Source organism: Podarcis raffonei, chromosome 4 (genome assembly GCF_027172205.1).
Source record: "Podarcis raffonei isolate rPodRaf1 chromosome 4, rPodRaf1.pri, whole genome shotgun sequence".
In the NCBI taxonomy this organism is placed as follows: domain Eukaryota; kingdom Metazoa; phylum Chordata; class Lepidosauria; order Squamata; family Lacertidae; genus Podarcis; species Podarcis raffonei.
The window spans coordinates 35,331,674-35,358,469 of record NC_070605.1 but is presented as its reverse complement, the minus strand read 5'-3'; the positions used below and the strand labels follow the sequence as shown (position 1 = coordinate 35,358,469).

General features: G+C 40.5%; 1 protein-coding gene across 3 annotated transcripts in view; it reads right to left on the bottom strand.

Annotated features, from left to right (window-relative positions):
- Window positions 1-26,796, bottom strand: part of DCBLD2 (discoidin, CUB and LCCL domain containing 2) — a 33,080-nt gene that overhangs the window by 2,916 nt on the left and 3,368 nt on the right. Inside the window, exons 2-15 of one of the 3 annotated variants that reach the window (XM_053386175.1) lie at window positions 19,738-19,965; window positions 16,682-16,801; window positions 15,406-15,457; window positions 13,846-13,918; window positions 12,796-12,929; window positions 11,816-11,856; window positions 10,289-10,504; window positions 8,144-8,268; window positions 6,453-6,600; window positions 5,931-6,056; window positions 4,727-4,820; window positions 4,185-4,234; window positions 2,229-2,366; window positions 293-1,128 (exon numbers count right to left, since the gene is read on the bottom strand). In XM_053386175.1, the coding sequence (XP_053242150.1) occupies window positions 686-1,128; window positions 2,229-2,366; window positions 4,185-4,234; window positions 4,727-4,820; window positions 5,931-6,056; window positions 6,453-6,600; window positions 8,144-8,268; window positions 10,289-10,504; window positions 11,816-11,856; window positions 12,796-12,929; window positions 13,846-13,918; window positions 15,406-15,457; window positions 16,682-16,801; window positions 19,738-19,965 (1,988 nt within the window). In that variant the 3' untranslated portion in view covers window positions 293-685. Of the gene's footprint in view, window positions 1-292; window positions 1,129-2,228; window positions 2,367-4,184; window positions 4,235-4,726; window positions 4,821-5,930; window positions 6,057-6,452; window positions 6,601-8,143; window positions 8,269-10,288; window positions 10,505-11,815; window positions 11,857-12,795; window positions 12,930-13,845; window positions 13,919-15,405; window positions 15,458-16,681; window positions 16,820-19,737; window positions 19,966-26,796 lie in introns of those variants that run through there. The other 2 variants (XM_053386174.1, XM_053386176.1) reach the window with 2 other exon arrangements.

Genomic DNA, 26,796 nt, shown 5'->3' with positions numbered 1-26,796 from the left:
CACCTCCCTAGGAAATGGCAAGGAGCACGCTCGTATTTTAAAAAAGTAGGGAGAACAGCATTCATACGAAACTACTACAAGGGATCAACAGAGAGTGATTACTAATGTATATAGCAAGTCATGCTTGCCAGAGATTCCAGGTATTTTCTACACTACCAAGTGATTTCATCAAAGAAATCAAAAAAAGGGAACTCTTGTTAATTTTAGGGATCAATTTTCCTTAAAATTGCCACTAACCTCCTGTTACAGGAAGCACAATAATCAGTTTACTTTTACAATGTGAAGCCTTGCTAGATATCAATTAATTTGAAATTGGTTTGTTGGGACTCAGTGACTTTTTCTATATCCAGAATAGTACCTTTCCTTTTCTTGGCTCATGGACCATAGATCATTTTGATTAATTATATATCTATAGTGGCACATTATATATCTGTTGTGGAACATGTATTTACACTCAGCGATTCAGCATCTTTGAAAGCTCCTCACACCTGTCTAGCAAAAAAATGTAGTGCCCATCAGTAGTGAATGGAAAGCCCATCATTCTATAAACAGGAAAGCAGTAGTTGTGTACAGACCCTCAAAAGGGCAATTGACTCATTTTTTCTGGGCTCCCACCAAGTCACACATTTTTCTTCCAACAGAAAAAGTGATCTCCAAAGGATTTAATTTTTGAAAGCCACATTCTCTAGCTAACATCTTCTTTATTCTCTGTGGAATGTGGCATGTTCTGTGGTACCTGGTATACCAACTCATCTGTGGGATTGAGTCCTGGCATTCCTTTGGGTGTGTCATAGAGTACTCGAGTAGGCGATGAACTATCTGATCTGGAAACAAGTTTGCTGTATGCCCCAACTATGGGAGCAGCTTGATTTCCTGGAGCTTTGAAAGTAGATACAGTAGAAATGCCCAGAGGAGCTGCAGGATGACCTGACATATCCATCACAATTGGTGTTGCATATTCTGGTCCAGTGATAGGTAGCGGTTCAGCATAGGCATGGTAAATCTCTTGCTCGGGTGAATTGTAAGGATCCATATCAGCATAGCTTGTTTCGTTTCCTTCTTCAGGTTTAAAGGTTGATCTCTGGTGAAGTGTGCCAACAATTCCTCCCACCAATGGCTGTGCATACTCTGTGCAAAGAGAGACCAGTATCATCAAGAGGTTTTCCAGCTGTCACATACTGCCATTGCACTGGTAATAAAAAAAAACGGCACTTGGAACTGAAACGGGCCAGATCACACATGAGACTGCTCCAGTGGAAAGATCTCAGGAGAGCATAGGGTCACTGTTCATTTGAATCAGCACCTCTACCTATCAGTCATGTTATGTGGCTACTCTGATCTTCTGATGGCACCTGAAATTTGGGCAGTGGTTTCAGGCTAACAGTGGTCTCAAGTGTTCCTGGGATGATCAAGCTGGGGCCACCAGGTGTAAACCAGTCCAAACATATTAATGGATTATGTCAATACTTTATCTACTTCTGTTATGCATATGCCATATATATAATATTTTATATATAATTTCCAAAAATCATGTAACATATATTCTTATCTTATACAATATTTTGGACTTCCATCAACGACATCTGAAGATTTTTCGATCTTTATCACTTAATCTGCATTTCATTAATTTTACTATTACTTTTAAAAATCCTTAACAAATAAATCTATTCATAAATTTTCTCTGCAATATTTCCCATAATCCTCCTTACAAAACTTCTTGCAGTCCTACTAGTGTAATCACATATGCCATATTTAAGGCATATTCAGTGAAACAATAATAGAAATCAATACTTCTGAGTAAAGAGGTCCAGTTAAATATTTTGTGAATTATGTTTTACTAGCTGCTTGAAAAGATGTGAGCTAGTTCAAATGATTATTGGTTACACTTGGACTTTACTTGAAAGCATGAAAAAACCAAGCAATTATTAGGAAAAGTTAGTTTTGCAACTTCTCCATGGTGGGATTTTCAACGAGCCACACTCAAGCAGATTGTTCGTAAAAACTCAAGTGACACAATTCTGTGAGAGGACTGTACCACATTGGCTAAATCCAGAATCAGTCCTTCTACAAGCTGTATTTGGACATCTATCCCCGGCACAGATTTTAAAAAGAATTTAGAGGGTATGGGAGGAAATACAGGAAGGTAAGACTATTGCGATTTAATCTGCAAAGATATTTAAAAGAGGCACCATTTACTGAAATCAAGATAAACTGGAGAAGACAAATACCTGCAGTCTGGGTTTGTAACATGGTTGTAACTTCTCTTGATCTAAGGCAACTAACTTCACTGCTGCTGTAACGAACAGGTGTTTCCTCGTGCTCTACAGACTTGGCAGGAAGAAACTGCTTCATGCCTTTCCACCAACCTATATCAAGGTTTACAAGTGACATGGTTATGAATCAATATGCATTTCTTTAGCTTTTGAGCTTCCCCTGTAATGGTTACCTGGTTACTCTGGAGCAATTTGCCTGTTTAGCACAATTTCGGGCTACATAGACAAACAGCAGCGAGCCCTTGGCTCACGTGCTTCCCCTCTACCCCTTTCCTCCTCCTGCGTGGCAATGAATAGGAGATTTCTTTATTACATCTCTATACCATATTAGTGGCAAGAAATTGGAAAAATGAAACAACGCCCACGATAATAGAATGGCAGACTCTTACGATTGAATACCTTGAACTGGCAGAGATGAGGGGGAAAGTAAGAGGGCCTTCAAACCAGAAAGTATACAAAGAATGGAAAATATTCAAAGATGACCTAAAAACATATTGTTCAAATAACAATCTCCTTGCAGAACTAAACTGATCCTTGCTGTGTGTTTAAACGTAAATAACAATACAAGTACAATGAGAAGAATTGGAAGTCTTTTATTTAGAAATTTAATGAATGATTGTATAATAATGTAAAAAAAAATTTGAATGTTTTTTTCTTTTTCTTTTTTATCTTTATCTTTATGTGTATATGTATACATATAAACATATATATATATGTGTGTGTGTGCGTGTGTGTGTGTATTTTAATTAAATAAAGATGATTATTACATTTCTATACCACGTTTCAACTGAAGATCACAGGGTGGCTTACATTATGTCTAAACTCAGGGGAACTTTGGATAGTTCAGTTGTTCGAACAACCCAGAATCATATCATGGTTTGTGATCTCAGCTTGTTAACAAACCATAGTGTAAACAAACAGAAGACCACCTGCTAAGACGCGCAGAGGGCTGTGGTGCTCCTGTCCTGCCTTGTGTGCTTCTCACAAGCATCTGGGTGGCCAGCGTGAGGATTCTGCACTAGATGGGCCACTGGCCAGACACTGCAGGCTCTTATGTTCTTATGCGTTCTTTCAATGCATTGGGGGTTGTATGTTCAATGGATATATGCATGTATAGGTCCTAGGCGCCACCTCATGTGGCAGAGCATTACACATGTAGATCCATACATGGTGGTGGGGGGGTGTAATCACAGAATTGTAGAGTTGGAAGGGACCCCAAGAGTCATCTAATCCAATCTTCTGCAATGCAGGAATCCCCTCATGTGTTTGTGTGAAGGTCCCTCTTAAGACACAAACAGCCCAGGAGGAAGAGGGCGGGGCATTCAGCACCTGTGACAAAGACAGCAGAGCCAGACTAGAGTCTGGTGATGCACTTCCTCTGAAACTCCACCAGAATGTTAGAGCCTCTCGTGTATGGGCTACAGAGTCAGCTGGCCACAGAGGGGGGAGGAACAGCACTTTGGCAGGGAGAATAAAAGGGGCAGTATCTGAGGGAGAGAGTTAAATAGGGTTTGGTTTTGAGTTAGAGCTAAGGTTCAGGTTAAGAGATAGGGTTTGATTTCCTGATCAGTGAAAGGCAGCAACAGATGGAGCCAGCCATGCTTCACGGGGGGAAGTTGTTCCCAAAACTGGTGGAGGCGTTAAGAAGGCCGCCTCTCTTGTTGCCATCAACAGTGCTTCCACCCTTGGTGGGAACAGAAAGGGCCTCCACTTTAAAACATACAGAGAGGAGAAGGCAGGAAGGATTTGGGCTGCTCAGGTAATCAAGTCAAACAATAGAGAGGCTTTGTATGAGGGGGCTGAGCAAGCAAGTGCTTGCCCAAGTCCAACCATTAATAGATGGAATTTGCACAAATATGTGTTCATCTCAATGCTCAATGATGCAGCTAGAGGTGCTACAATGGTTATTACCTGCACGATCCCAATATGGTATGTCATAGGTTCCTTCTGATTTTCTCTTTCTGAAAAAGTGAGTGAAATGCAGAGCACATCCAAAATTAGTGTCAATATGAAACAGTCATTTGAGATCAACACTGTGGGTACTAGTTTTGAAGAACAGGTACAGTCTTTTCTGGAGTTGGGGGTGGTGGTGGTGGTGGAGAGCCTGAAATACTAAGAGACTGATCTCCTTCTCACTTTATTTCAAAGAAATAGCAGCAAAGACAACCGTCTCCCTGGAAGTTAGTTAAATTTGCATGTTCTGTTGATATAAAAGCTGCTGAACCTACACAGCCTTCTCAAGATTTATACATATCAAAGTTGTTCAGGTTAAAGTACTGCACAACCAGGACAAGGCCCTCCTGAACACACATCCACACTAATTTAAATTATTCTTCATATTAATGCATAAATTGAGCATTTTAATTGACCATATTTCATTTCTCCCACTTCCTCCTGTACGTATTACATTTCCTCCCTTGTAGAGGATGCAAAGCATTTAATTATTCCTTTACCTGTTTCTCCAATGCCAGGCACAAACTAAGATCAAAATGAGGGTGGTAAGGACCATGACCAACACAGGAACCAGAACAGCTACCAATGCCACATCTGAAAGCCATTAAACAAGTGGAGTCCATAAACATTGCAGGCACACTAAACGAAACCCCCTTTGTTCCTTGTACAAATACTGAAGAACGTTCATTTAAAGCTTGTAATAGCATCCAAATATTACTGGAGCAAAATACCATTTTGCACTCATAATATGTACTGGAGAGGGAGGGAAACTGAATTTGTGCAATGGGCTTGATCCTTAATTCCACCACACCTGTGGGCTGTCTAGAACCACCAATCTGTCAAAGTTCAAAAGGCCTCATTGTAAGCACCAAACAGCCAATTCCCATTTACAGCAAGGCCCCTTTACAGGCGCCAGACAATCGCCTGCAAACAAAGCAGAGCTTGCTGGCAGTGACAATCAGCTGGCCCTGACAGCAGGCCCCTCAGCTGCGGTTTGGTGAGAAATGTCCTCTCAGACCAAAGTCATGCCTAATGAGACTCAAAGGCCCATCTTGATATCACCCAGCAAAACATTTGAAGCTGAGAATGTTTGTTAAATTGTGCATAAACTGGTTAGCAGTTGGGTATCCATTTCTAGTTTTCTACTCAAATTTAGCATGCCCTGTTGGTTGTGGTCTAAACGACCGAGCCTCTTGGGCTTGCTGATCAGAAGGTCAGCAATTTGAATCCCCGTGACGGGGTGAGCTCCCGTTGTTCGGCCTCTGCTCCTGCCAACCTAGCAGTTCGAAAGCACACCAGTGCAAGTAGATAAATAGGTACTGCTGTGGCGGGAAGGTAAATGGCGTTTCCGTGCACTCTGGTTTCCATCACGGTGTTCTGTTGCACCAGAAGTGGTTTAGTCATGCTGGCCACATGACATGGAAAGCTGTCTATGGACAAACGCCAGTTCCCTTGGCCTGAAAGCGAGATGAGTGCCACAACCCCATAGTCGCCTTTGACTGGATTTAACTGTCCAGGGGTCCTTTACCTTTTACAGTATATGGCAACTATCTATCTCTGCTACATGAATCTCTACTACTATATATATATTTTATTGTTAAATCAATATAGTTGGCAATATACCAAAAACATAGAAGGGAATCAATATAGCATTACTATTGACTCAGCCTTATGCAATGCTATTTGCTATATAGATGTCACTACCTTTGGTTACGCTTGGAGCTACTGTAGTGTTCTTGATCTCCGGAGTGAAGGTGGTTTTATCAGTGTGCGAGGGAAAGTCATTGCTGTTCCTGGGTGGTGGGGGTACTGTAGGTCTTGGAGCCCGAACTTTAAAGAAAACCAAAATTTAAAGGTCACGCCATTTGCTAAAGCACCAACCAGATTCCTTTATGTAATGAAGCATGCTACGAAATACAATCTTTACTATGCCAGTACAAAATTGCTGCTAAGACGTGCTGTGCTGGCAAATGAATGCATGGATTACTGCCTAAGAAAACTGTTGCGAGCTGCATTGTGCTCATACTTTGGGAATAAAACTTAAAACGTTGATACAATTGCTGCATGCCAGACAGTCAAGCAGTGCAAATTTGTTAGTATAGATGTTATTCAATGAACTGGGAATAACACAAACTGGGAAGGCACAAACAAATTCAGTCTGTATCACATTCTTCTCCCAAGGCAAGTCATGTTAATATAAAGAATGATAAAAGTCACTCCACTTACCAACACTAAACTGACATCCTAGCAGTTCAACTTTCATTGCGATTTTCTGGTGCCACTTCAAAGGGTTTATTCTAACGAAACGAGCAATAATGGGTGGAATGAAGTTATTGCGGACTTCTTGATAATACCCAGTGTTGCCTTGAAATACCTAGAAAAACAAAATTTGATGTAAAAATCATTTTTCTAAGACATTAGGAGTTCTGCATTACAAAATACTGATCCAGGAAAATAAGCTAATACTCATATTTTCTTCTGCTTGCCTAAGCTACTCTGGGCAGCAGACATAGAGTTCTCAAAGTACAGATGGCTCTAGTAGTGTAAGGTCAACTAATGAATAACTTATTCTGGGGGTTTTAATTAAATACCTTTTATTGAAAAGCCTTGTATACATCTGCTAAATGACACATTAAATGAGCTCCAACCAGATACTGTGTGTGTCTGTGTGTGTGTACACACACAGACATACTGCAGTTTAAAATGTTCACCTACCCAATAGAAAGCCCATCTACCTAACCTGCCGTCGATTACACTCAGTTAACTACAAAAGTTTAGGTAGATGTGCTTTTCAAAATTATTATTTTGTATGCCCAGAAGAGGGGAGTCAAAAGCAAGTATTACAGTTCATTTCTGATCATTTTCCTAGTGTACTAAGCACTTAATATATTTACTAATCTAATTTACAGTGGTACCTCGGGTTTAAGTACTTAATTCGTCCTCGTTCCGGAGGTCCGTACTTAACCTGAAACTGTTCTTAACCTGAAGCACCACTTTAGCTAATGGGGCCACCAGAGCACGATTTCTGTTCTCATCCTGAAGCAAAGTTCTTAACCTGAAGCACTATTTCTGGGTTAGCGGAGTCTGTAACCTGAAGCATATGTAACCTGAAGCATATGTAACCCGAGGTACCACTGTACTACTGGAAATACCAATCAACAGGAGTCTCTTTTGAAAAGCTTCCCTATATTTTCGTGAGGTGATAGATACGCAGCATTTATCTGGGGGAAACTGAAGGCAAACCTTCATTGATGTGACCTGCTACCAAAACCTTGGTAGTGATAGAGTCAGATTTGCACAGCATCCAAGTTCACAACCTGTTGCCTTTTCCAAGCACAAGAGGGCAAACTGCTCTACATTAGGTCAAGCAGTATAAATATGTAACGCTGAAACACTTCAACGCAGCATACAATATTAGTAATGTACTACCATCTAACAAATACACACCATACATATTCTTCATTGTGTCAAAAGCCTAGATTCAAATCTCTCCCCCCCCCCAAAAAAGAATCCCAGGATCCCATCTCCTCGCGCTCCTTCTATGCATGCACATCACACAGACACACACTGTAAGCATAGATATATTCCTGGCTTCTGCTGGAATTCTCTCCTCCTTCGATCCAAGGACTACACGTGCAAGGAGAGAAATCCTTCTTTCCTCCAGCCTCTGTTTCTTCCATGTATGCTGGATGGGCTCGTGTGACCCATGAGAGACTAACTTATGCTCCCATTTTCAGAGTTCTGTAATAAGCAGGGTGCGCCAACATTTAGCTTTCTATCCATGGAAGAATGTTAATTCCTCTGGAAAAGCACCTTCATACTTAAGTGATGATTCCAAAATCATTAAACACACACCCAGAGTTCCAATGTACTCCAACTTCATCTTATTTTGCACATAGAATATTGGGCAGGCTTACTTTATCCCTCTCAACACCAGGTTCTTTGTATACTGTCCACTTCTGCCCATCGTTCCTGTACAGAATCCTGTAGGCAGAGACATAATAATGGTACTCTGCTAAGGTGGATCCAGTAGTTATTATACCTGTGGATAAGAAGGTTCTCATTTACAATAAATAGCAAGAGCATTTTAAAAACATTTAACACAGACGCTTGCCCAGCAAAAACAGAAAAGGGAATTACGAAGAACTCTAAAGAAGGATCTTTCCAAACTGGCTCAATTTGCCATGAAATAGCAAATGTGGTTCAGGGTAAGGGTAAAATTCAAAAATATATCTACATATACACTGATGGGCTGGTGATAGCAAACACTCCACTTGGCTTTACAGGCCCTGGATCACAGAACTGCAGAGTTGGAAAGGACCCAGAGGATCATCTAGTTCAACCCTCTGCAGTGCAGGAATATGCACCCGTCCCATAGGGGGATCAAACCTGCAACCTTGGCATTCTCAGTGCCACACTCTAAACAACTGAGCTATCCAGTCTGACGATGGCTGACCAGAAAGGAATATTGAGGTCAGGGTTGATAGGCCGATGGAAACTTGAATCAAATAGGTGGCAATGGTGAAAAGGGGGCAAATTCTACGTTCAGGATTGTTAGGAAAGGGACTGAAAATAAAACTGTCAATATTGTAGTCCCTCTCAACAAATCTGTTCTTCAACTACACTTCGAATACTTTATAAAAAAAAAAGATACTGAAAGGTGCAAAAACAAATTAATCAAAATGCTCAACTGTAAGAAAAGGTTGCCAGGTTTGGATTTATTTATTTTTAATTTGGAAGGCAAGAAGGAGGGACATGACAGAAGTATATAAATTATGTGTGGGGACAGGAAAGTAGAAGGACCTTCTTCTCCCTCCCTCACAATACAAGAACCTGGGCTCATCCAGTGAAGCTGAAGAATGGGGAATTCAGGACAGACAGGAGGACGTATTTCTTCACACAGCTAGCTCATGGTTAAACTATGGAATTTGCTACCACAAGATGAAGCGATGTCTACCAACTTCAGACTGCTTTAAAAGGCAAGCAGACAAATTCATGGAGGATGATGCTATCAGAAACTACCACCCCCAGGATCAGAGGCAACATGCTTCTGAATTCTAGTCACGGGGAAACCACAGCAGAGGGAGATGCTGCCTTCATGGCCTGCTTGTGGGCTTCACATGGACCTCTGGCTGGCTACCAGGCAGACAATGACGCTGGACTAGACAAACCTTTGTGGCAGGCTTTCCTCCTGCCTTGCCTAACACAGAGCCAAAACTAGCAGAGGGCTCAAGCATCAATCTCTGCTACAAGAGGCCATTACTAATGTAAGGGCATTGCTCATGTATAGCACTGGACTGAGAACATGAACACACACACACACACACACACACACACACACACACACACTTCTTTCTACACCGAAAAGGCAATATCCGTAATATCTGATTCAGTATTTGTAAATTGTCATGGAGATTTGAAGACACGAGAGTAAACATATCCTTAAATAACTTCCAAATGTCACAAGTATTTTTTTGTTGTTCTAATAACATCTATCTGTTTTGTAAATAAAGCTCCATGTGTTCACTGTAATTGTGACTTCTGCACTTTTATGGCTTTTTAATGCTTGGCATTGTGTTTCAATCTGCTATTGTCCATGGACTGATGTAATAAATGCCATTCATTCATTCAAAGCATCAGGGGTGGACCTTGGTATTATGGTGTCCTGTGTGAGGCCAAATGTTGATGACCCCCCCATATACACCTCCAATAAGGATGGTAATGGGCTTTGGGAAGGAGACACAAGGCTCTGGCAGAGTTCTACAGCCCTCCTACCTCCTTCCCAAAGCTGGGAAAACACTAACTAGGCTTTGAGAAGGAGGCAGGGGACCTCTAGGACTCAGACACAGCACCACACCTCCTTCCCAAAGCCCAGTGCCTCACTTGCCCAGCTTTGGGAAGGAAGGAGGTGGGAAGGAACTCCCTTCACCCCTGCACCCGGGGGGGGGGGGCAAATCGTGTTGCCCTAAATCCACCTCTAGGCATTGGGGTGTTTACTGCTAGGAGAGGACTTGTCCTAAAAGGACTCTTGTCCTTTGAAGAATGAACACAGGTGTGCTTACCTGTTATGCGTTGCTCTTTGTTTAGGTCTATTTGCAACCACTGATACTCATCATTGGTAAAAGCTGCCCAAGAGTGTCCAGGCCTTTTCAACCTGGCTCTTTCTGGCCTCCAGGTGCTGGGCTGCCCCACTTGCTCAGGCCATTCTAGAAATGACGATGCATTAATCTGCGAATCAGCAATGACTCCAGACTCCATTCCCAGTGTCCCGTAGCAACCTAAACATACAAAGCGTCCAAGAGATGGTGCAACTTTTATAACACAATAAATACTTAAACCCTTCCCAAGGCCTAAAGACAGAACAGGACCTAGATCACAATGAACCTTGTACCATTTAAACAACATATATTGAAATGCAAGTAAGTTGATTATCTCTCATCGAAATGCCTATCTATGCAGACAATCATTCCAACAAGAGGTTTTTATCACTACTTTAAGGAAAACCTGGACTTTAGCAACATTCAAAAAAAAGTAGCACAATTTTGGATCTTCCCTCCGGCCACACCTAAAACACTTTGCTCTGGGATGTTTGGTTGAAACCTCTCTTTTGGTGTTTAGTTCTATGGCAGAAACCTTTCAGTTTTGCCATGCATTTGTTCTAACGTAGAGATAAACCTCTAATTGATGCTTGTATAGATATATATATTCATAAAATTTGTGACCTACTTTTCATTATAAAATAATCTCAAAGCAGGGTACAGCAGGTAACACATAACAAATTTAAACAAGAAAACGGTAAAAACAGGTGAGCGCAAAAACACAAGAGTTAAAATAGCTGTTTACAAAGTGCAACAATATTGATTCAGCCAAAAGCCTGGGTGAGAGAGTGGGTCTTCTTCAGTTGGTATTAGAAAGACTTGATGCCAAATATATCTGAGTGGGAAGGGAGTGCCACAGTTATTATCTGAAGCACCACTGCTTTTATAGTATCATTTTTTAAAATTGTTGGTTTTAATTGTTAGCAGCCCTAAGTGGTAAGCACCGGAAGGGCACAATACAAACATTTATCTAATAATAAGCATACAGTGGTGCCTCGCAAGACAAAATTAATTCGTTCCACGAGTCTTTTCATCTTGCGCGGTTTTTCGTCTTGCGAAGCACGGTCAGTCACAACTGCACCTCTTCAAGCGGTTTTAAGAAAAAAGGAAACAAACTCGCAAGACGTTTTCGTCTTGCGAAGCAAGCCCATAGGGAAAATCGTCTTGCGAAGCAACTCAAAAAACGAAAAACTCTTTCGTCTTGCAAGTTTTTCATCTTCCGAGGCATTCGTCTTGCGAGGTACCACTGTATTTGATTCTGAAATAGAATGAAAAACTTCACAGATCACTTCAAGGAAGGGGGTGCAGGAGAGTGGGAACGATTATCTCCTTCAGTAACTGAGAAGCAAAGCGGGATAGTTCAAGACCAAAGTTGGAAGATCTCCATTTAGCCACGAGTTTATGTTGGCAAGGGATCAAAGAGATACCAGGCTAGATAAGAGTATAGATCCCATTAAACACAAAGGGGCAATATAGAGAAGAAAGGCTTACCACTAGTTTTGAAAGTGAAGAGACCTGAAGACAGTGCTCCTCTGTGTAAAAAACAAACCAAAGACACCACAAAACTACATCTTTAGTTCCAACAAAATGTAACATTTCCCCTTAATTTCTCTCTCTCTCTGTGTTCTATTACAACATAGTTCAAGGGTGAGGTGCTTCTGTATTATAGCAGTAAACTCACTACTCTTGGCACAATATTCTAATACATGGGCTAAAAGCTGCGCAAAAAGTTGATCTAAAAGACTTCACCCTGGGAAAGAGCCATAGCTCATTGATAGAGCATCTGCCTTGTATCCCCGTCATCTTTAGTTGGGAAGAATCCTGCCCGAAAACCTGAGGAGAGTCTACCAGCCAATATTGAGCTAAATGAACTGATGGTTTGGCCACAAAATTTCCAAGATAAAATAAGAAAAAGCCAAATCGCACAATTTGACATCCAGATTGGCATTTGGAAAATGCAGATATTCAAGAGAAGTCATGCAATACTGTATTCACCCTGAGTAAAAATAATAATATACCACACTAAATCTTAATGCATGACTTGCAAGAAATATGGACAGTGGATAAAATGGTCCATCTATATTTCTCGAAAATCTTTATGGAGTGTGTGAAGGCTTTTTAAATACTGCCCATCTCATATTTTAAGAGTTAAAGAAAAAGAATGAGAACAAAAGTTGGCTATGAACAAGCTGCATTCATGATAATCAGCAAGAAAGAGAAGGAATTTCACGAAGAAACAATGTTATGGAAAATTGCTTTAAAAAGAGATATTTTCACAACCTTGCAAGAGCAATGTTTCATTACTTATAGGCCAAGCTATCTAATAACACTACAGGAGCACTGCAGCATAATAATTTAACTGATATCCTTGCCTGAACTTAGCCTTCATATTTCAGAACTAAGTGTTTACCTGCAATGATGTTTTAACAATACAGAGAAGTAGCAAATGAAAAGCAAACATATCGACTTACGCTTTTGAAGTGACATTGTTAGCCAGAGAACTTTCATAGTATGGAATGCCTTTGCTGATTACGACATTGATCTGACCTCCGAGGACGTTGGACACCACTCCTGCATGCACCCCAGCCATGCAAATGGAGGAAGACTTAGGAGAGAAGATAGATTACTTACTATCTGATAGCACTTCAACAGTTTTCAGTAGGCTAAAGAAGCTACTGCTAACTATCTGGTACGTATTAAACTTTCCTTTTGCAAAATTCTAAGCATGCAAAAAATACACAGCTCTCCCACTCAATCCAGATATAATTCTGTACCAGAACAGAAATGGCTAACTTGTAGCATTCCGGATGTTGCTGGACTAAAACTTCAGCCATCCCTGAGGATTGATCATGCCAGCTGAGGCATTTGGAGGGCCAAAGTTAGCTAGCCTTGGTTAAGAGATATTGTCACTGAAAACCTGTCTACAGCAATGTGCCTTGAGTGCTTAATATATTACAGTGGTACCTCGGGTTAAGAACTTAATTCGTTTTGGAGGTCCGTTCTTAACCTGAAACTGTTCTTAACCTGAGGTACCACTTTAGCTAATGGGGCCTCCCGCTGCCGCTGCCACGCAATTTCTGTTCTCATCCTGAAGTAAAGTTCTTAACCTGAGGTACTATTTCTGGGTTAGCGGAGTCTGTAACCTGAAGTGTCTGTAACCTGAAGCGTTTGTAACCCGAGGTACCACTGTACATGGGTAGGCAAACTAAGGCCCAGGGGCCGGATCCAGCCCAATTGCCTTCTAAATCCGGCCCGCGGACGGTCTGGGAATCAGCGTGTTTTTACATGAGTAGGATGTGTGCTTTTATTTCAAATGCATCTCTGGGTTATTTGTGGGGCACAGGAATTCGTTCATCCCCCCCCCCAAATATAGCCCAGCCCCCCACAAGGTCTGAGGGACAATGGACCGGCCCCCTGCTGAAAAAGTTTGCTCACCCCTGACATATTACAAAGCCATAAGCTGAAAACCACAGTTGAATACCCAATTAAAAGTACAAACAACCATTCTGAAGTTTACTTACATCTCTGTAGCCGTGAGGAACAGTCCCAAAAACATCAGTAAAAGGAAGCACACATCCAGCTGGGCAATATTTACTGTAAGAAACAGGAATATAAAAGTAAGATCTGCAAACTGCCTTCGATTACAAAACTGGAATTTTTAATAGCCTGTGTGGTGAACTTCCTTCCTTATGAACTGGCATGTCAAACATACCACTACTTCACAAAAGCATGACAAAATACTTAATATCTGCCAGAGTCAGAAAAATCACGTGCCCAAGAGAAGACTTTCATAGCAAAAAATGAGTATGTAGCTAAAAGTGTTGTAGGGTTTATATTTTAAGTAGACTTAAGGAAGAATCTGGCTCTATAAAAATTGGGTAATGCATTCTTATTGTAATTTTTTTAATATACTAAACACATCAAATCTGCACAAATCCTTGTGGGTGTGCATGTACACTTAAATGCCTCTATAGTGCCTTATTGTGAATTGGCTTAGTGCACCTTATGCTTAAATCCTGGAACTCTAAATAAATCCCATTACTTCAGTGGAATTTACAAAGTAATTACATCCAGGTCTGCACAGCATGTGAAAACTGCCAAGCTGCAAAATTTAATCAGGAAAGTTAACTGAGCAAGTTTAGGGATCCATCTACACAAGTCTAGTGATTTAAGGATGTTGTGGGGGAAGGAGACGGGGATATTGCTACACCATGCATAATATTGTACTGCTGAAGATGCCATGCCTTGTTAGATTACTGGCATGAGAGATTACAAACATTTTTAGGTATAAGAAATAAAGACTTACTCAACTGTATGTAAGCACAAATTATGTGGGGGGGGGGGGAATACATATTAATTTCTAGGTTGACACACTTCAGACCTTGAAAACCGATCATTATGAGACCTAATGCAATCTACCACATTTTAAGGGTTAGTCCATGTACTAATACTCCAAAATAATGGATCACAAACACTGAAAACATATGCCACAATTTCTATGGTGACTAGGAGTCCGCCTTCTTAATGGACAGCCTGGTATTTCAATAAATAATACTGTCTGGGCCAGTGTCTGCTTTTCTGTAGGTCTGGTTCCAGACGTACAAAGAAGACAGGTGGTGATCTATTTTTACTTAATTTTTTAAAATTAAGTCCCACTGCATGTATTGGAGCTTCAAATGGCCCCTGCAGATGACAGTGCCCAAGTGCACCCTTCCTAGGTGTGGAATGTCCATCCTCTGCGAGTTCAGGCCAATATGGGCTGTGTCAATTCTAACCTGGGCTCAGGGCATTTGTTCTGGAGACAACCAGGTACTTGGGGTTATGATTGCAGGGAGAGGGCGTCCCTCACAGAAGTAGGTAGGTGAGGTATAGAACACTCTAATCCTTCCATTGCTGCCTTCTCCCAAGACCTTTGGATTAATTAAGTAAAATGAACTGGAGAAACTGACATGGAGAAGGATCAGGGTAGGAAATTAATTGGGATTAAATTCATTGAATATTGGATTGATCTGGGGATGTGTTATAGATCAAGAATTATTATCAAAGTATTATCAAAGTATTAAAAAGAGACCAATTCTCACCTGAACTCTGGCTCAGAAAACTGACTTGCAGTGTCTAAACACGTTATTAAATCTAGAAATAAAAACATAGTAAAGAGATTATTTTTCAAAAAGCAGGATGTCTGTAATTAAGGGATGAAAAGTTTGAAGACAGTAACATTGATCTCCCTGAATCAACTCATCTGCAATTCAATGTAGTATGAGGCACTCGCTGCAGTCTGATAATACATCAACATGTAATAGTTTTTTAGCAGCATAGTAGAGAATTGCACATTTATAATTAGCTAGAGACCTAATAAGATCTATCGGATTATGAAAGTATTCATTTTAATGGCTCGGGGAAAATCCTGGAGTGAATGTGGCGAACATTAAATTAATCGAGTGAAAAGAAAGCATGCTTTAATAGTTTGAAAGAATATACTACCCTTCAGCAGAGATTCCAGGGTAGCTCACAAAAAAGTCAAATATGTTTAAAAAGCCTGAGAGAATAAGAATAGCCCCACTGACACCTCCAAGCATTGCTGGTGCACGGTGGGTCTTTATGAGGGGGGAGGGAAATACACAAATGGGACACCACTGCAGTTCATGTTATAATCATTATACCCACATCTAACCCATACTGAAACCAGCCCAAACAAAGCAACAAAGGGGAAGGGGCACTGTAGTCTCACAGATCAATCCTATGCATCTTTACTTGAAGTTAAGTCCCACTGAACACAATGGAACATACTCACATATAAGCGATAGATGGGATTGCAGAAATGGAAGAGAATGGGTAGGTCACTGGGCAAAAACTGATGTAGCTGCAATGCAATAGTTGCTGTCTGTTAGGAACCCTAAGGACTTTGCCCACTTCCAAAAAAACCCCAGCTCTTTTGTATTTTGCATTGTTTTAAGGGTTCTTTGGTATTCAATTGTGTCTGTACGCATTACAGTATACTGCCTTAATGTTTTATGAGTGGGCCATTTATAAACTTTATTCGAATCCCATATTGTTTGTTTTTTTTAAAAAGATATTTATTGAAATTTTACAAAAAACAAAGAATTACAGAGTAAAAACAAAATAGGAAAAGAAGAAAAAATACCGAATCCCATATTGTTCTGCACCATATAAACCAAGTTATTATGCATCTTACTCTGTCTAGACGTGGTTTTGTAACCATCCATGCTTAATTCACTTTGAATAATTTATCAGTAATTGGATAACAGAAAAGTAAGAATGAATTACATGCGGTAAGAAAGCACACTTAGTTGTGTGGAGTGCTTACATAGCGCTAGGTAAGAAACATATAAATACCTGTTTTGTCGGTGGTTGAATAGGATGCAAGAAATCCATGTCCATAGAAGTGTATGCCACTCATGAATTGTACTGTAACTTCATTACCCTTTGATTCATTTAAATTCTCCATCTGTAAGCCTAAACCACAGTATTTTCCTGCAAGGGGCAGGAGGAAGACAGTTAATAAGCATTTATCGATTTAGTATAGATTTGCACACTCAGAACGTCTTTGACAGCTCAACAAATTTGTGAATCTATTTCTTACCATCCCCACAGTTTCAAGGCATTAAGAAATCCCAAAGCTAGGGTTTGTTTGAGGCTAAACCCATCTCCTAAATCTCCAAAAACACAAATTATCAGGGTGGAATCCGATGCTGAAGAAAATGAATTCTACTTGTACAGTAGGACTTCTTCCTTTCCACATTCTATGTGCCTTTCGCAAGAGGTTCCCTGGCCCTTTAGAGCAGATTTTCTTATCATCTTGCAAAGGGGAGGAAGGTGAAATCTTGCTTCACAAGCAGGTCTGTTCTGCTCGTGCGCACACAGCACTGGCTACAACCTCCAATTCTGAGAGGAAACCAGGACACAATTATTAAGGAATACTGAAGGCATGGTGCAGAGCAATTTTAGTACACTTCACCATCTCTACAAATGCTACCAAGTATCCAAATAATTACTATCCAGTTTCTTTGTCAAATACATGTACACCAATAGTTTTACATTTTTTCCTATGCATTGTTACTCAGAAGGAATACCCACTGAGTTCAGTGGGACTTATTCCCTGTTAAGCATTAATAGGACTGTAGTGTTAAAACTATTTGTGAAAGTGAATGGGGTTGGCATGGATTGTGGAGCTGTTCTGAAGAACTAGTCACTCTGGAGTTTCCTTTTTTTTAAAGTTCCCAGCATCAACAGAGTTGGCTTCAAGACTTCATTCAAATGCTGACGCTCTTACACCACAATATATGCTACATCTACCTTTGCTTAAAGGTTTAAATCCTCCGCCAGCCCATTATCTGCAGCCAACGTACTTCCGCTGACTCTTATTTCTAATATTCAAAACTTACACTGGAAGTTCAAGGGGGGGGAAGTGGCTGCCCATTTTAACCTTACCATTATTTTTCCCCAAAAAGCTCTCTCTCAGCAGAGCAACACACACACACTGCTCAATCTCTTATGCAGCCACACTAGCTGGGAACAGCTGAGAGGTAATGGGAACAAAAGTAGATAATTTATTTGGGCCAGTGAACTCAACTTGTAAAAGTGTTTAAGCCCTAATCAGGACTGGACGTTCCTTGCCATTTAAGGACCTCATGTTTTCTTCTCTTTTTTACGAGTGAGCTTGGCTTACAGCAAGTCTAAGTTTTCATGCAATATCTAAGTAGAAGAGTCACCAAGCTTGATAAAAGCCTTCACGTTACAGATGTCGTGCAACCACATGCAATCTTCTGTCTAAAAATACACCATCAGAAGAAGTATCTAGGTCATGGGTTTAGAAGGAAGAAAAACAGTGCAACTGATATATATATATATATATATATATATATATATATATATATATATATCAACCCAGAAAATGTCAGCTCTGTTGGTATCAATGACATTTTAAGTCTTTATTCCACTCTCCCCTCCCTTTTTTTGGCAGCATACAAAGACGTTCCCAGCACAGACTAAAGGTTTATTAAACGTTTCACAGTCAGAGATACAAAAGTAATAAAAACCACAGGATATTACTGCCACTTCATATATGTCAGATTTACCATCATATTGACAAATTAACAAGAGAAAGAATACGTTTTGAAATCTTAGAAAAATTCAGCTCTGGGAGTGACTTCCTTTGCCCTGCATATAATGTCTGCGCTTCTCAATCCCCATCACCATCTTTCTCTCCCAAAACCAGGTAACTTTATCACCACTTAGACACAGCTGTGTTTTGGTGCAGAACAAAATAATGCCAGATACAATTAAAAAGGAGACATTTCTCTATTCAGTGCACATTTAAACTTAGAAGACCAGGATCTTTCGACCAAAAAAGAAGTTGGAAAACAAATGTTTGCCCTTGTAAGATTCCTTCAAGCTCCTGTTTGAAAGTTCTAGCTATAACCGTGAGGGCACCATAGCTCATTTGTAGAGTATGTGGTTCAATCCCTGGTATTTTTAGATAGGGATTGGAAAGATTCCCATCTGAAACTGTGGAGAGCTGCTGCCAATCAGTGATAATTTAGAACTTGATGGAACAATGAGCTGACTCAGTAAAAGGCAACTTCCTGTTTCCTATGTTCCTTTATCCTCTTCCTGATCATTTGAACACCTTAACCCTGAGAAATTAATGATGAGCATATCTCCCCTGAAAGGCCACTCCACACACTTCTCTTTTAGTTGTACAAAAAAATCTTACACATACATCTAAAAATGTAAAGTGCAGGTGTAAAACGTATGTTTGGAGACACGCTGTCATAATGCTTGTGTTTGCAAGCTCAAGTCTGGCACGTTCATGCTTTGCAGAAGGGCTGGCAAACCTGGTGTTGTCCAATTATTATTGGACTCGATCAGCCCCACCAAGCAAGATATGAATTGTACTCCAGCAACATCTGGAGGGCCCAACTATCCAGGTACACCTATGACTGGCCGCAGCTCCCTCTTGAGAGCTCACCTCTGCAGGTTTTCCTCCATAATGTGTAAAATGGCTCTGATTTAAACAAACCCAGAGTAAGAAAATGTCCAATACTGATTATGACTCATAAAAAAGCATTAGAATCAAATTAAATTTCTTCTCTCCTCAAGTTTTGGCAGTGGCGTAGCGTGGGGGGTGCAGGGGGGGCTGGCCGCACTGGGCGCAACATCGGGGGGCGCACTCGCAGCTCTCTGCCCCTACCTGGCTCACTCACTCTCCACGGGTTAGGGGGCGCAAATTACTTGCCTTGCCCCGGGTGCTGACAACCCACGCTACGCCACTGAGTTTTGGGAAGAATGGATCGTGCAAATAATTCAGACATGTTTTTACTAAATAACAAACAAACCATAAAGTAGTATTTTTCCCTGTTTCGAACAACATAACAAGAAGAAGTTCTTACCTATTTCTGTCCTTGTGGGTCCAATTCCATTATAAACTCTCACGTAATTAAAATGGCAAGAATCTGAATCGTCAATATCGAAATCCCCAAATTTGAGCTGCACTCTCTGCTCAGGCTTTACTCGAATCTCCCATTCACACACAGTGCTATTGGGATAGGCGTGCGGGTAGTTAATAGATGTAAAGGTCCCACTTTCAGGACCTAAAACGGTATGTCCACATCCATCACCTACAAAAACAAAGATTGACCTGTAGTGTGGCTTTCTCATACATATGCTACTTTTAAATAACGAATGGGATTCGAACCCACACCTCAGTACCGGTGTTAAAGCTGCAACTCGTGTGCAAACTCACCCAGGAGTAAGCCCCACTGAACACAGTAGCTTGCCATGCAAGAGCAAACACACATAGAATTGTGCTGCATAGTAGCATTTCAGAGTTCAGTGCCTTATTTCTGCACTGGCTCTAGGCTTCTTATTTTTCATGTATAAATTCTGCACAAGGGAATATAAATTAGTAAACAGATATGCAAGTATTCTAGCGTTACCCTCAGGGTATAAAAGCACCCTGAGGAGGACAAGTATTCTTCTTCTTTTAAAAAAGGCAATTCAGAAGTCCAAGTTTAAATAATATACATATTCCTTCTCCCCCTTTAATATAAACTTCCTCATGCAATTAATAAATACTCAGGTAATTTCACAGCTGTTGTGGCAATGAGGGGGCTCTGTCAGTATCTTAAGGGCTCTAAGACTCACCACAATGAATCTGGTACTGCATATGTGGGTCTGGAAAAATGCCCTCTGCCAGCTGTCTGGTGGGATTTCTAGTCCATGAAGCGGTTGGTAAGTCAGTTAAACCACAAGTGGGTGAGAAATCATGCTGAATCCCATCGAACAGGACAAAGAAACCATTTGAAGGTCTATCCCTATAGCAGAGATGGCAGCAACACCCAGTGAAACCTTTCTGATCCAGAGTTGGGTTAATAATGGTCATTCAAGAAGATCAACTAGCAGTAATCAGTTGGCTAGACATATCATGGATGAGCTTGTTTTAAATAGGTCCATCCTGCCTTTATTTGTTTGTTTAAATGTTTCATAAACTGCTTAGTTTTTAAGTTGGGACAGTAACCAAACCAGGAGAATCAGAGGCAATCCAGTTGCTGTGTTTCCCTGAGTCGCTTTCAGACTCTTTTACTCTTGAACGTCAACAAAATTAATGTGGAAATTTAAACAACCACATATCAGACAACTGACTGGTTGGGGCCTGCAGAGGGAGGCAGGGTGCGTTGTGGAAGAGATTATAAAAGGCATCCTTACGAAACAAGAGGTTGTCACGTTCCTTTTAGTCCTCCACTAAAAAATGCAATGAACGTCGGTGACCCTTTTATATTGCCTGGACTCAGCAAAGCTGAGGGAATGTCTTTCCACATACAAAATTTTTCATATGGAGTACTGCTTGGGGTTCCTCTTCTTTAGATTGGCAGAGACCCAGGCAGGATTTTGTAGCCGTGACCCTTGCATTTTATTTTCTGCATCCAGATTCTTTTTGGGAGGCGGGGTGGGGGCAGGTGCTAAGCTGTTCTTTCTCTTTTGCTTCAAGATGTAACTGAAACCATTTACCGTATTTTTTGCTCTATAAGACTCACTTTTTCCCTCCTTAAAAGTAAGGGGAAATGTGTGTGCGTCTTATGGAGTGAATGCAGGCTGCGCAGCTATCCCAGAAGCCAGAACAGCAAGAGGGATTGCTGCTTTCACTGCGCAGCGATCCCTCTTGCTGTTCTGGCTTCTGAGATTCAGAATTTTTTTTTCTTGTTTTCCTCCTCCAAAAACTAGGTGCGTCTTGTGGTCTGGTGCGTCTTATAGAGCGAAAAATACAGTAATCTGTGTAATGGTCTATTTTGTGGGATTTTGTTGCTATCTGAGCATATTTTGCAGCTGACTTTATTCCTTCAACCAGCACATAGTACTATACCATTTCCCCTGAAACCAACCCGTTTCAAGCAGGACCTGGCAAGGGGAATGCTTCAGAATGGCTACCAAACACCTCTGTTATGAGTTGGAAAGACTAGATGGAAAAGTGCTTACATTACCCTATGGGACATGCTCAGGAACACTGCCTGCCAAAAAGATGGGGTTCCTTTGTTTTTAACCTCCATACATTTGGGCTTCTGCATGTGCTCTCAAATGTGGGGCTGAAGAAACACATTGGAAAACTTACAGTTCCTTATGTAGTATCTATACTCTATCCTCCTATTCCCAAATACTATTCACTTCACATAGTAAAAGATATGGCATATACTGTAATTGTCAAAAGGAAGTTCTCTGCAGTTCAAACTACTTGCTGAGAAGATGTTTATGTCATGTTTATGTCATGAATCAGCAAGTGTTGAATCCGCCACCCTTAAAGAACCCTGTGTCAATTTCATGGCAATGGAAACGTTAAACTCTCATGACTACATAATCTATCAAGTATCAGAGCATAATATACCATTGACAGTATTCTGACAAGAAAGCTAGCCAGTGCTTTAAAAGGCTCCCTTTAACGTTCTTGGAAAAAACCAAATGCTTGTATTGATTGATTTATTCTGAGATGGCTTCACTGCATAGTTTTGTTGTTCATGCTGGCAAGGAGCAGCACAGGCAGAAGAAAAGAAACATGATTTGCTACGAATTATTTCATTAAAAGGGTCTGCATTCCTAGTAACTTATGCATTTCATGCCAATATAGTTTGATCTGAGAAGTTAACGTTTTGATGCCAGAGAGCTCACTAGATAGAAAAAGATTACTTGGCTGTAATTAGCCTTTGTGAATATGACTGCTCACTTAATCACACAACATAACCTTAACGTGATGCTAGCAAAGACTAAAGAACAAGTTTCACATATGACCCTATAAGGCAGTGCTGGACATATGCTTCCACATCAATCCTAAATTTCTAAATGCCATTGTAGTAAAAACCAATTTGGCTGGCTTTATAAGAGGATCGGACAAATTCACAGAGTATGAGATTAATAGTGCCTACTAGCCGTGTTGGCGTGTTTTACATCCATTGACAGAGGCAATATGTCTGTGTATTCCAGAAGCGGCAACTCACAAGCCTGTTCCAATCAAGCCCTGTTTGCAGGCTTCCCGCAGCCATCTAATTGGCCCCTATAAGAACAGAACGCTGGACGAGGTGAGTTACACTCTTGATTCATAGTTACAGAAAAGAAACCTCATTGTCTTTAGGAGATACATTCAGCCACAGAGATGGCGAGCTCTTAACTAGCAAGCTTCCAGCAAGATGCAAAATACTCTCCCACAAATTATTCAAGATTTGCTAATATCACGAAACTTTTCTGTTATTTATTGGCCGGTTTTAAACTGCAGAGTACCACAGTTCTCATGCACACCCACTTGTGGTTTTTTCCCACATAGCAATGCAAACACAAATTATTTAAGTTCCCATTGAGGATACCTTGCTGACTGAGAGTGAACTGAGTTGCACTGTGACTCAAAGTTGAAATCCCCTTTGTGCTCATTACCAAATAAGGAAAAGGTGCTCTCAATGCAATCCCTGAAAACAAGGCGCCTGTTATATGGATCCTAACAACTAGAAACACACCATGAGCAAGCATGCAGATGGTATTTCTTCCCAATACTCCCACATACAGGTGGGAGCAAAAGCTTCTTCTCTATCTTACTGTAACCAATGAAGACAGCAGACCAGAAGATTGTAAGGCAAAAGTTATTTGCTGCACAGCATTTGGTGGCAAAGCATTAGAAACCCTTTCACAAAATATTTTTTGTTACTAGGGTAATACACGTGGCCATATTTTGAACACTGGCAACAGTTTTGCTTATTTACTGTGTACAGTACAGCGATACCTCGGGTTACATACGCTTCAGGTTACATATGCTTCAGGTTACAGACTCCGCTAACCCAGAAATAATGCTTCAGGTTAAGAACTTTGCTTCAGGATGAGAACAGAAATCGTGCTCCGGCGGCGCGGCAGCAGCAGGAGGCCCCATTAGCTAAAGTGGTGCTTCAGGTTAAGAACAGTTTCAGGTTAAGAACGGACCTCCGGAACGAATTAAGTACTTAACTCGAGGTACCACTGTACTGTATATTTACTATGCAGCTTGTGTGTTTTAGCCACATTGAGTTATCAGTTCCTGTTTCTGAACTTCCTTGAGGACAATCAAATTCTAAGGAGCAGAAGGCTTTTCTCATAACTTAGGACACACTCTGCTTTCAACCATTTATTAAAACCATGCTGGATTGGTACCATATTAGCTTTGGTGCCATATTAGGTCTCCCTGGCAGCATTCTGAAAAATGCATATTACTGTGATTGCAATTTGTTTTAACTATTTTTAATTTCTCAATTTTAAATTGTTATAATGCCCCTGGTGATCTGCTAGTGCAAGGTGGGGAATAATTTATTGCTTTATTGCTGGCTGGTTTTTAAAAATGTGCTACTTCTGTGGCAAGGTAAGCTAGAGGCTTTCCCTGCTAGTCACCAGAATCATGTTTCTTGTCATTCATTACTTGCGTACCCCTTTAAATACTGAACCAGACACATCAAAGTTTTAGCAAAATAAGATTTAAATCTCATTGTTGACGCTTGACAGATACTCTATATAATTTTCAATTTAGGAGGGGACAAGCTGGCAGAGGCATACTGCCCAATGTAGGGTGCAGACAGCGGTTAAACAAGCTAGCTTTGTAAAATCCATGGTTTGAAGTTGACTTGCTTAGCAATTAACCATTTGCCTTTTATAACAACCAGGATTCTTTGCCTGCATGTAAAACTAAGGCAAAGTGCTTTGAAACTCTTCCACTGAGCACCAATGGAAGAACTGCAGAAACCCATAGCCCCGCTGGGCAGGCAAGGGAAAGGGAGGAGTGAAGCCTGGTATATTCCTCAAGTTCACTGAGGCATATCTACATAGCAAACCATGGTGAAAACCACCCCAGTGAATGCACCCACAATGTAGAGCTACTTCACCTTCCTGCCAAAGGCATTTTGGCCTGTCCCTGGTGATAGTTCAGAAGTTCAGTTTGAAGTTTAAACCAATATCTGGTAGCCATCTGTCATATCAGCTGGCATGAATTAAGAGGCGCCCCAAGATATGCAAGTGCAGCAATAGCTGCTGGATATTTTGAAGAGCAATACAGATGGCCAAGACCCATCTGGTTTTACGATGGCTGATCTTGGCTTGAGATCCGTGGAACGCTTGCATCCTCTGCTCACCAAACTTACATAAGGGTTCAAACCAGACTACTATTGACTGAAGAAAAATGCATGAAGTGGATTATTATTTTTTTCAGATGATCTTCTAACCAATATCTAAGGATGGAGCACAGATTTTGCAGTTTCCCATAAAGCTTCTGCATCAACAAAAACTGGAATGTTCCTGGAGTTAATATAGGGTTGAACCAATGATGGTCTATGAATGCGCTTCAGGGAAGCTTCCAGCATATTTAAATAAGTGATTATAAACAGAAACAAATCTGAATCTATATTACCTTTTTTTTTTTAAAAAAAGGATGTTTTTGAAAAATGGAATCAGACTAGATCTGGAAATGCTCTATTAAAACTTTATGGGAGTTAAAAAAATAAATCTTATTATCTACAAAAAATGTCAAGTAAAGCTGTGCTCTTGTGGTGAAATATTGGGGAAAGGTGGCAGACCTGAGTATATTCAGAAGAACATAAGAAAGCCCTAAAGGTGATCCAAGTCCAGCATCCAGGTGCCCATAGAATATCTGCAAGCAGGACCCAAACGCAACAGCATTCTTTCCACTTGCAGTTCCAAGTAACTGGTATAACACGAGGCATGCCACCTTATTGGAGGTAGAGCATAGCCATCATGGATTTTATCCTTTTTGAGGTGACCAGAACCATACACAGTATTTAAAGTGCTGTCACACTGTATCATGGCACTATGATACAGTGGTACCTTGGTTCTCAAACTTAATCCGTTCTGGAAGTCCTTTCCAAAACCAAAGCGTTCCAAAACCAAGGCACGCTTTCCCATAGAAAGTAATGCAAAATGGATTAATCCGCTCCAGACTTTTAAAAACAACCCCTAAAACAGCAATTTAACATGAATTTTACTATCTAACAAGACCATTGATCCATAAAATGAAAGCAATAAACAATGTACTGCAGTCACACAATCAATCAAGGTTCCAAGGCGTTTGAGAACCAAGGTACCACTGTACTGGCAATTTTGTTTCCAACCCGTCCTAATATTCCCTGGAATTTGCCTTTTTCACAGCTGCCACACACTGAGTAGACATCATCACTTGAGCTATCCACTACTAACCCAAGGTCTCACTCCTAATCCGTCATAGCTATTTCACAACCCATTCACGTATATGTGAAATTGGGAAGAAAATTGTCTCAGTGTACTTCTCCTTACACTTATTAAGTAATTTACCAATTTATTACCAGTTCTCCCAACTTGAAGAGATCTTTTTGGGGCTCCTTTTTGTTTTAAGCTTAAAAAGGTTCGGAAACTTAATTGGATATAGTGGGGGAAAGAGAACATATGTCCCAATCACAATCTACTTCCATGGCAAAACTCAAATATTTGTCATTGTGTAATGAAGCAAGAACAAGTCACTGAATTTTTTAAAAAAAATATGAAGCCCATTACATATTGCACATTAAAAGCAAAACAAAAAAGTCCCAAACGTTGCTGTTGGATAGAAATGTTGCATTACAAAATAAAAACTAAAATAAAGTTTATGAAGACCCATTGAGTGTTCTCTGGATTATGGGCTACATACAAAGCATACACCAATGCTTTCAATGCAAAACCATAATACACATTGTCATAGTTTTGCACAGTGTATCTGTCATAAGTATTTTTAAAGCCATGTGTTTTGTATCTGCTTTGTTCTTGCAAGTCAGTATTAGATTCAACAACTAGGTACTCCTCAGATCCTCACAATAGCTAAATGCCTATTCAAAAGAAGACGTTCCAACTATGATCCATAGAGGAATTTGACTGCAATTATACCAGCTTTTTCCAAGTCATGAAGTACACTGAGAAATAGCTGTAACTAC